Here is an 11,894-nt window from a genome sequence, read left to right as displayed (position 1 = left end):
CAAAGAAAATGTATTATGGTCAACTTATTAATTTTGTGAAAATTCTAACCTTTATTTTTCTCTTTATATTCACTGCTCATCTGTCCCAGAAAAAAACATCACATTGACCCTTGATCAATAAATGCTTGGAAATCATCCATTTCTTTGCACATCATCATCAAATCATCTTAAAGATTTTTTTTAATCGAGAGGGTTAGCTCAGTAAAGTCAATATGTCTGGCTTTTTTTTTCCAGTGAGGTCTTTTTATAATTTGCCCCATGATGCGTCCCACAGCAGATGGTTAATAGGTACATACTTACTGCTAGGTGAAATGTTGTCTTACTTTAAGCTTCCAGATGCTGCGTGTGTCTTTATCAACTGCTGCCTAATTACTGCTGAGTGGACTGGGTCAGCAGATGTAGATAAATGATTCAGAAAATCGACAAGTTGATAAATTAGACACATGGGCAACATTTGTCAATCTTTATTATGGAAACGTTACGCCACACAGTGGCTTCATCAGTCAAATACAAAGAAGAAGCATGAAGATCATAAGGTGAGTGAGGTAATCAGTCAGGATAATGTATTTTTTCTACAAATACATGTACAAGGTATAAATGCCTAGTTGACATCAATGACATACTACTATATAGAAAGCGCTTGTAATGTAGAGCATTTCGGGCAAATTAGGTCAGATTTGTCCCAGGATGCGACCCACACCAGTCGACTAACATCTAGGTAACCATTTTACTGATGGGGAACATGGACAACAGGTGCAAAGAAATACACCCAGTGTTTCTACCCTTGCCGGGAATCTAACCCAGATCCTCTCCGCGTGAAGCGAAAACTGTAGCCACCAGGCCACGGGGCACCGTGCCCTGGTGAAGGAGCTTGGTGGACTGATTAAATTGACTCCAGGCTGAGGGACTGATTTCTTCAGTCTCCTTCTAATCTTCACTATTCTTCTTGAACTGGACTGAGGAAGCCACTGTGTGGAGGAACGTTTCCTCATTACAGATACCCAAGTATTGCTCATATGTTTATCAGGGTCAGCAGATGTCATGAGATTGACCCACATATCTTCCTGTGTAGGGGGAAGGGCGGCGGGGGATTAAACCTGTGTCCTTTCCGTTGTGAGCAAAATGATAACACAGCTACGAGAAGGATGTATATCTCAGATGAGTTTATACTGGATGTGCTGAATAGGGTATAAAATACCGACAGTTGGGTATCTTTATTTATGAAACTTTTCACCTACGAGGACAGGTTCTTCAGTCAAATACAGAGAATGGACTAAAGGTTGGAGAAGTGGCGAGGTGAAGATGAAGTAATCAGTTCATCAACCTTGGAGATATAGTTTGAGGTGGTCAGTCCCTCAACCTGGAGAAGAGTTAAGGGGCTCTTTATCCAAGGAACTGGATATATCCTCCCCTTCCTTGAACTGAAACTCATTGCCTTACATTCTCCAAGTGCTGTACTTAGCTTATAGGTTTAGCGCTCTCCCACAAATGATATTAATAAAAGTGAATACAATAGGAATAAAATACAAAATAAAATAGTAAACTATATATTCTTTATTACGATAAATATTTTACATATAAAATGGTTTGACTTCTTGGCACTTAGTTACACATTCAGCACTTGTTATGTTTGACACATGCGTTATTTTTACCATGAAAATGGAATGTAACATGATACCATTAAAACTAAAATCCCGGAAAGTAATTGGTGAAGATTTATGATAAATCATTGAATATTGGAAGACGTTTTAAGGCAAGTTCCTTAATGCTGGTGATTGGCTCTTGATCTATGGAATTAAGGCTACCTTCTCTCTTTTCTTGGATTAAACCTGATGACTTCCCATTGTGCAGATATTGTGTGACCTTACAGGTTTAGTGTTTCAAAATCAATGTGATACTAATAAAAAATTTTATTACACATAAGTCACACAGCGCTGCATAATAATAATAATAATAATAATAATAATAATAATAATAATAATAATAATAATAATAATAATAAAGGCTGACCCGTAAATCTGGAGCCAAAAGGTCAAATAAATATTTAATATTCAGACATTCCTGAAATTAGTCACAATATCTCTGAGTATAGCAGTACAATGGATGAGTTACATATAATGCATGAGTTATTACAACATGAAGAGGCGTCCCCTGGAAATTTTCAAGGCATGGGCGTCCATGGAGGGAATTATTATTATTATTATTATAATCAAAGGGGAAGCGCTAAACCCGGCGGATTATACAGCGCCTGGGGGGGGGATGTGGAAGGCATTCAGGCTTAATTCGGGGAACTGGAGCACAGATCCAATTCCCTAAATCAAGAGCCCCTCACCAACATCAAGGAACCTTCCTTGAGGGGCCATGGAGGGAAGAATATGGGAAGAGGGAAGCCATCAATATAGTTTTATTCCCCTTGAAATAAACCTGGTCTGATTTTTATTGTATATCGGCATGGAATTTAATGAATTCCAGATTATTATATTTAAAAAAGCACTAAACTCACATGGGTCATTCAATTCATGTGAAGTCTAGAGACGAGAGATTGTAAGCATCATTGGAAACCCGAGAGAGATGGTGAAGGACAGTCAACGGTACGTTGAATGAATCGACTCAATGAGCAAAGCAAACATTTACAGAGCATTAACCCTTCGTTGGATCAAGAGCACTAGCATCGAAGGATGATAGTGCTTTTTGATCCAACGAACTAGGGTTACACTCTCCTTCCTTAGATCACACTTCATTTCCTTCAGTTTCTCAGGTGTTGTTTGACAGCTACAGGCTTAGCGCTTCCCTATAAACACAATAACCACATGAATGTTAAGACACTATAAACGTATTTTAACACAATCCGTCTCCCACCGAGGTATGGTGACCCGAAGAAAAGAAGGAACACTTTCTATAGTTTTTCTTCTTTTTACATTTAGTAAACTATAAGTCTTAATATAATGTCATATTCAAGTGAAGAATTATTGTAATTGTTTTTTTCCTTTGGCAACTATAACCTGTAAATCTGAATTTGAAATCACAAAAATTAAAAAAAAAAAAAACTATTACAGACGATTGTTAAGTGCTGAATATTATTAGTAATATATAAAAAAAATCTTATATTTACATATATCAGTTATAATATTTTTTACAATATGTATATACATTATATACATTCCTTGAAATTACAATAAAATCTTAACTCAACATCGTGTACTCTGTTCATTCAGATTTTGTTCTCATAACACACAAATACCACATACAACTTATAACTTTTTGTCTTGTAACATACATTATCAGGGGTTTATGCATTATGTATTACCCTAATAAGTTTAAAACTATTTTTGTAGATGCGGATAGTCTCATTGTATGTGTTTTCTATCCGTGTCCGACCTCTTGTGTGTCTCTTTCACGAACAGCAGCGGCAGCACAGTCAGTGAGACACATCCAAATAGGACGTAACTAACCCATAAGTGATCTGAAAAACAAACGGAAATTCAGTTAATCCATTAACTAATTTGGTGACGGACAGTTCGTACTCTGTATTAGTAAATGATGGCAATGGTGATGATGGTATAAAATACCGACAAGTTGATGATTAAGACACATGTGCAACAGTGTATCTTTAATAAATATACCTAACTGTTGCACATGTGTCTTAATCATCAACTGGTTGGCAATACATAACCACTAATAAATGAAAAATTATATACATGATAGTTCAATAATCCTCTGAATTTATTTCAAAACCATGTAGGGCAGCAAGACTTCTAGCAAAAGAATATTTCAGACCAACATGTGGTTATCCTGCTACTGTTGATAAGTGTTCATGAGTCTGGATACACCATTATATTAACTATTTATATATTCACTATATTGAGTATCGTATATAATGTATGGTACAGCGGTACAGCCTGTTAGCAAATTCCCATTCTCTTCCATTATGTCAAGATTCATCTGATTCGAAGAAAAAAAAACATTTCCTCCATAACTTCATATCATAAAATATATATACTTCACCAAAAAATTAACCAAGATATGTATGTTATATATTATGTTAAAGCAGAGCTCACGGTCTTGGTTTATAAACTAATCGTTTTCACAATCAAGTGTAACTAAATTTAGGCTGACTGATGACAGACTGGACAACATAAAGGGAAATTATATTACCTTAATTTTAGCAAGGTTAGTTAAAGTTGCTAAATATAAATAAAAAAAACTGGACAATTTGACTATAAAGAAATTCATAATATACAGAGAAAGACAGTAGTCAGTAGGATTTGAACCCACGTGTGAAGGACCTGCCTAGTATAGGCCAATAGGCCTGCTGCAGTGTTCCTCTTTTCTTATGTTCTTATGTTATGCTAATAACTCCCCAATGTGACGCCGTAGACCACTCAACAACGTATACATAAACATACATTCATACATAAGTTTTAACATAACCTTAATAAGTCTGCAAAACCTGGTTTTTAGGTTCATATGTTTTTGCCAAATGAATCCTTAGCTTCCCATTTCTCCTCTACTGTATACACAGTACTGCGAAGGTATACAGTATCTGAATAAGACTTCATGCTGGTAAGGAATTCTTGATTCGATGAATTGAAGCAACTTCTTATTTGCTCAGATCAAACCTGTTCCCATTTTTCTGGTTAAAGCTCTTCCCCACGAATCGAAAAGCAGCAATAACATCTGGGTAAAATTATTAACTCACTGACGATGGGGATCTGAAAGAGTCCCAAGAAGACCAGGGCAACCAGATTGAATGTGAAGGTGAGCATGGCTCCCGTGACACTTTCAGGGATTGGATAGCCAATCTCAACAGCCAGTTCCACCAGCAATGGTACCGTTGCATACTCAAAGGACACGCCGCCTGCCACGGCTACATACACCTGAGCTGTTAAAATACAAGAAACACTGTATCAGAATGCTTCACAAACGCATCAGCATAACTTCGTTAAATACGCAATTGTAAATGGTACCCATGATGTCTAAACGTCAGAATGTGGTAACTGCCAATTTTGACGTTTAGACTATGTTCATACAGTGCAAAATTGCGCAGCGTTTGCTGGGAATTACCACCTATTCATTTTGAATACTAAATATCATTATAATTATTGAAACGTGTCTGCAACAGAATCCTCATATAGACTACATCCTCCCATGACAGAAATCAAAAGACGTTTCACACGATGATATGATGATTTTTTTTACGATTTACAACCATTAGCAGTGGAGAAACTTTGTTACTTTATTAGATGACAAACATTTATTGATCATATCTCAATATGCCTGTAAGAACCTTAAATTATGCGAGGCTGTAGATATTATTTATTGTGCTAACATAACTACGTCCAGCATCATGTTGCGTGTAGCAGTCTAAAATGAAATCGTTACCATAAATTAAATTCACATCGAATAGGTTTTTAATTTTTCATTGCAACATCTTTATAAGTTATTTTTCTACCTAGGCATTCAATTACTTTATACAAAATGACATTGATACCCCTGAACACTCAAAAAATTAAATGAAAATAGATGTTTACGCTTTTACTTTACAATACGAAAGTCTCGAATAAACAGAATGGAATCAGCAAACTTATATTTCTCAGACCTTCGTCTCTTCAAGGGGAAGTGAAATGATGTTGGTGAGGGGCTCTTGATTATAGGAATTGGATTCACTACCATTAACGTATCGGATGAGAGGGAACTAGTGAGAAAAAAGTGTCTTACCTAAGCTAGGAACAATCACTTCAGTGGTCAGTAGCAGGAACCAGAGGAAAAAGATTGATGAGAGCACCAGGAATCCCATGATTGTAACTCTCAAGTGACCGTACACTTTATCCGTGATTCTGGCAGTGATAAATGCTGCTACGCTGGAGCACGACACTGCCGTCACTGCCACGCCCATGGCTTGCTCCTGCAAGGAAAGAAGCAGTGAGTATGTTTTACTCTTGACCGGTGAAGGGCTCATGGTCCAGCGAACTGAAGCTGGATGAAAGACACCCGTGGCCATGATTCCACATCTGAGGACGACACTCCTAGTTATATCCTTTTCAATCATAGTTATATCCTTTCGACCTTTCAATGGACGCCACAGAGAATTAATACTGATGGACTATGAAAAATGAGCCATTTTATAGTAAATAATTTATATAAAAAAAAAAAGGTAGATTTTAAGAAGCGAGTTACAGACATTTACAAGTTGCAACTATACTATTACAGCTTTATAGAGAGAAGAGTACGTAATGTAGACTATACCTGGTATATATTAATGTCAATCAAGGACAGGTTCAAGACCCCAATCCAGACGACAGGAATACCGAAAGAGAAGGCATAAGTTAGCAACACCAACAGTAGCGGAAGATTCCTGTGGACAACGTGTACTTCCATCAGTATTAAATACGTACATTCCAAGGAAAATTTCATGTTAATTGAATATTCTATGACGGGAACTTTCTGAAAAAAACAATTATAGTGAGTAATCAATAAAAAAAAATTATAACAAACAGTGCAATTACTGATATGGAAGTACATTATTATTATAATCAAGGGGAAGCGCTAAACCCAGAGGATTATACAGCGTCTAGGGGGGAGGGGATGTGGAAGGCATTCAGGCTTAATTCGGGGAACTGGAGCACAGATCCAATTCCCTAAATCAAGAGCCCCTCACCAACATCAAGGAACCTTCCTTGAGGGGCATGGAAGTACAGTATACGGTTCAGTAAAAAAAAAATTATCCCTGATCGCACATATTAATGCATATACAGCAAGTCAAAATAGAGTAGTCGCAGTCAGGGCAGGATTAAGCAATACACCTTTGGCTACACTGAAGGAACATAGGCAGGGCAAATGAGGGAAGTAGGCAGGATGAAGAATAGACAGGAAAGAGGCAACCAAAGGAATTGAGAAATGCGGTCACGGGATGGAGGAGGGGAGAGGACAGAGAATGAAGAAAGGATGGGAACAAGGCAATTAAAGGGAAGCCTATATGTTAAATACACTTTAGTGATATGCCTCTCCTATGGTAAAGAATGGAAAAAGCCAAGAATTGGTAATAAAGAGATGGGTAGCAAAGATTCATTTACAGGATTCTTTGCTATCAGTGCTTTCCTTTTCTGTTGTCGAATAAGTTTTACTGTATACATATTAAGGTAATCAATTATATAAGAAAATAATTAAGGAGCACTGCAGCAGGTCTACTGGCCCATGCTAGGCCAGTAAACTCCAGAACAAGAGGGTATTATGTTCGAAACCGAAGGCAAATAGTGAAAACTGCATTAAAAATTAATGAACGAAAGTTATTTGCTTATTAAATTACTTGCCTCTGGTAAGACAGTGGTAAAGTGATGGTGAAAGTGTTTCTTCTTTTTTCGGATCACCCCTACCTCAGTGGGAGGCGGCCGGTGTGTTTAAAAAATCTATTTCCCAAAACAAAGCGGAAATGTAGACAACTGAACCACAGATGGCCATCTCACTGAGAGACACCCGCCATCACTCTATAAGAAATTCCAGGTCGTAATGGGTTCACCAATATATTATCGAGTTGTTATAATTATAACCATTAAAGGGGTGCACGGGTAAGCCATCGGAAGGTCTTGGTTAGGTGACCAGATTATTATAATCAAAAAGAAGCGCTAAGCCTACAAGGGTTATACACAGCAGCGGGACAGGGGGTAGTGCAAGATTATTCAGTAGCAAGGGTGGAGTAGACAACAGAGGGAGAGTTAGAAAGGGCTGTGAGGAGAGCTAGAGGAAGTAGCATTAAAGTTTGTGTAGTAAATCAGTTGCTGTCAAAAAGTCAGTGAGACAGTCTGAGTCAAAGGTGAGTCTCTCAGCAAGGAGGAAAGATAAAGCAGTGACTACGTCGAAGGTAAATTCTGCGTGCTTGTTGATAGACAGGACAATCCAGCAGAATATGGCTAACAGAAACTGGAACCTGACAATTCCCACAGAGTGGAATAGGGTGCCTCTCCATGAGATACCGGTGAGTAAGACGGGTGTGCCCGATGCGAAGACCAACGTTGTTGCCAAGAGTTGCGAAGGCGGTTAGAAATTACAGCAAAATAACCTCTGAATGGAACACCTCTATATGAAACTGAGAGGTATCATGTACTGCTGATCTCGCAGCAGTCAGGTGACCAGAAGTTCCAGCTACGGGTCATATGACTAAGACCCGCGGCCGGAAACAGTTACCCTGTTTCCTAACCTAACCTGGGTTCTTGACAAAGAGTGTTCCCTTTCATTAGAAAGCTCGGAGACTTCAGTTTTTCTGACGCTGTATTACCCTTATGGGTTTAGGTCTCTTTCCACGAATGCAATAACGAAATAATACTCCTTTTTTAATTAGTTTTTATACACCTGCCTTAGATTCCAAATCCAGCACCCACTCGGTCCACATGTCCCGGGATATTGAGCTGTCTACTTCTAACACACTAACATGTGTACTGTAAATAATAAAAAAGTACTGTAACGATACACGAATAATGCACACTGTACTCGGACAAAAGTCGAACATAAGATCTGTAAATAACAACTGTAACGATAGGAATGATAATACTATTAACAAAGTAATGTAATGTAATGTGACTACAAATGATAATATTAAATTCTTTACAGGAGTTTGCTCGTGATAACAAGGTGAAAAGTAAAGACTGAATGTTTAAAACCTAGAAGTTCAGTACTAGATACAGTATAATATTATGTATTCAGTGATATATATTATATCATTTATTCAGTGGTACTGTGTAATATTTTGCGTACAGTTGTACAGTATTTTTCTTATTTGGACTAATGCATACATGTAGTTTTCTGAATACTGTAATCGAAATTGAATACCTTTCTCTTATAAGAAAAGATTAATTAATGTACTTTTTCTGAAATCAAATTTCGAATTTTTCCTCAGAAAATTCCAAAATTTTAGAGATCATTCGAAACTGAGAATTTCAGAAAATCTCCATTGGAAAATTCTGAATTTACAAAGATTTTCTAATATAAACTTATGAATTTACACATTCCTTCAAAAAATTTCTGATTTACACTTAAGAATTACACAAAAAAAATGTAAAAAAAAAAAAAGTGAATTTTTTAAAAACAAAATTTATATCACGATTTTTGAAGAATTCCAAACAATAGTCACATGTATCATATTTTTATCAGAAATATACCATGAAACTTGTATTATCCAGTGATACTGAGACCAAGACTGTACCATATATGGATGTCTCATCACTTTACGAGTTTCTACAACGTAATTGTTTCTAAAAAAAAAAAAAATAGCGTAGCCTTTTATACAGAACTATTTTTTTTAATTTACTTACCTTAAAATATGGTGTAGTCTAATTGGGATAATATATAATCAAAATTACGTCAAGAATTTTATATTACTAACCACCCATGAAAAATCAATAGATCACTTAATTGACTCTTGTAACCATCTGATTTTTTTTTTTTTTTTTTTTGGAACCGCCTTATTTTCAGGCATAGATCAACATTTAAACTCCCAGGGAGAAAAAGTAATATTCTCAGCTTATGGATAAGATATATATTTACAATGCAGAAATATTACAGAACTAAAATTTTATTTACATTGTAAGTGAGAGTCGGGATGTTTCAGACTCATTTTTTTTTTTTTTTATAAAATATACCTATATGGAATGAGGTTCTGCAAGTAGATTCATTCGAATTGTGTTATGGAATGGGTACAATTCCATCTAATATTTCTGTGAAATTTAACTTTTTTTTTTTGAGGAACATTTTCAAATATATTTTTGTAGTTTCTCAAGGAATATGTGTTTGCAATGTACAATATATGGAAATTCTTTCAGTATGTGTTATGTATTTTACTGGGCATTACACCACAAATTATATCTGGATCAACACTTGTAACACCAGTGTGTGATTTTATGATTCAAGAAATCGTAATGACACGATTGAAAACAAACCACAGCACGGGCGGGGATTGAACTCGCGTCGGTCTAGAGTTTTACGACTCACCGCGAGTTCAATCCCCGCCTGTACCGTGACTGACCTTATGTTGTTACGTGTAAAGTTGTACATTGCAGAAGAACACACGAAATTATTCTAAAAACTGAAATGTTGACTTACGGAAAATTTTTGAAAAAGTTGCAGGCGGGGATATCTTTGATTGTTTACTTACTGTAACTAGACTATTTTTTTTCCTCATAAAAAGTACGGTAAATAAAAATGGCAAAAAATATGAGTATCACTAGGTACGAACTGATTTTAAGGGGCCATCTTTTTTTCTTGGGAGACAAAACTCTTAGCCCCACACGCACGCACCATCTCAAGAATACATTTGTGTTCTATTAATTTTAAACTGGTATTGCCAACTACATGGAGGGGAGAGGGGATGCAGGAACCTCAAAGGCTGCTAGATACCGAAACACCGGGTAAGACAAGTTTCACTGTATATTAAAACTGTAGTCTTCTATACTTTTATGTTATGCCACCCACTTGATGATGTTTCTGATGCCACTAAAGAAGTCTATCCTTTCTTTCGCTGAGGACGCTGAAGGCGGCGTCGGTGGAGATGATGGGAAATACACAATAGCAACCAGTAGCAACAGAGCAGCAGCGCCGAAATCTTCCGGTAGAGTTTTATTAAAAAAAAAAGATTAGTATACAATAACATAGCGAATAATAGCCATAATACTACAGCTGAAAAATTCACCCTTAACCCAAAATTTGGAAAGTTCGAATAAAAGATATTATAAAGAGTTAGAGTTATGTGCAATAAATAGTAAGGCGTAGATGATAGGCTTGGAGACAAACTCTGACACAAGAATTTTAATATGAAAGAGAAAGAGCGAGAAATATGAATGTGAGAGACTTGAAATTAAGGTAGGAATAGCTTTAATAATAATAGAGTATTAGATAGTACGGGCATGTTGAATTAGTGTATGCTTACACATTAATGATGAGAGTACACACGAGTGGAGTAAAAACGAAAGAAATAGACAGAGAGGTCAAGAGAAACATGAAAGAAGAGTGAATGAGTACGTGGGGTAAGAGGACTGTGGAAGATACCATATATTAATGGCAGCTAGAAAATGGCACGTTTAATTTTGAAACATAATCTTTTATATATGGCCAATCTCATTTATATTCATAGATGACACAAAGTTACTACACATGATTTATAGTGAATAAGAGACATAAATGAGTGTTTACTTACGAATATACATGAGTACCATGATGTCCCCACGAATATCATCTGCCTCAGCTATGGTAACATTATCCTTCCTGCTTGGTGATGCCACAATCAGTGGCCCCATATACATGGCAGCACCTCCCAACTGGCACATGAGAGCACCCACAGCTGATAAATGCATAAAAAATTTAGTTTGTACTTAAAAATTGTAACGTACAGTGGTGCATCCAGATATCTGAGCTATCACCAGAAATGGTATGCCATTATGATATATCATAATGGCAAAGCGGACAATATCTGCTGATTCCAAGAGTAAGTGGAGGTAGTCAAGAATATTCTCAGGCAGCGCCATCCAGTAACATAGGAACTGATCCATGCTCCGCTGAGTCTATTTACAAAAATAAATAGCACAATACTGTTATTGGAACAAAAAACAGTTAACCTGCGCATAAGAGAAAGAAACTTATGACAACATTTCAGTCCGATTTAGATACGGTCCAAATAGGGTCGAAACATCGTTATAAGTTTCATTCTCCTCTGTGCGGGTTATTTGTGTCTTCTGTTTACAAGAACTCGCCAAGTGAACATGTGGGTGAATTTGTTTACATAACATTTTGTTGGCATTCTGGTACTTATGATGAAGAAAACTTATGAAAGTGTTCATAGATTAGTTACTGACAGTAGCACTGGCAAACTTCGGGTATTGTACATGTTCCGGCTAAGGGAACAAGGAAAA

The 11,894-nt window shown here is 36.6% G+C and overlaps 1 protein-coding gene across 1 annotated transcript in view; it reads right to left on the bottom strand.

Annotated features, from left to right (window-relative positions):
- Positions 1-1,539: 1,539 nt before the first annotated feature.
- The window catches only part of LOC128687385 (proteoglycan 4), a 75,206-nt gene continuing 64,851 nt past the window's right edge, over positions 1,540-11,894 (bottom strand). Inside the window, exons 7-12 of the mRNA XM_053774843.2 lie at positions 11,183-11,326; positions 10,462-10,591; positions 6,247-6,355; positions 5,719-5,905; positions 4,700-4,882; positions 1,540-3,463 (exon numbers count right to left, since the gene is read on the bottom strand). Coding sequence (XP_053630818.2) covers positions 3,348-3,463; positions 4,700-4,882; positions 5,719-5,905; positions 6,247-6,355; positions 10,462-10,591; positions 11,183-11,326 — 869 coding nt within the window. The 3' untranslated portion in view covers positions 1,540-3,347. The remainder of the gene's footprint in view (positions 3,464-4,699; positions 4,883-5,718; positions 5,906-6,246; positions 6,356-10,461; positions 10,592-11,182; positions 11,327-11,894) is intronic.

Source organism: Cherax quadricarinatus, chromosome 40 (assembly GCF_038502225.1).
Source record: "Cherax quadricarinatus isolate ZL_2023a chromosome 40, ASM3850222v1, whole genome shotgun sequence".
NCBI classification, from domain to species: domain Eukaryota; kingdom Metazoa; phylum Arthropoda; class Malacostraca; order Decapoda; family Parastacidae; genus Cherax; species Cherax quadricarinatus.
The sequence above is the reverse complement of the archived record's forward strand: the minus strand, read 5'-3'. Positions and strand labels throughout refer to the sequence as shown.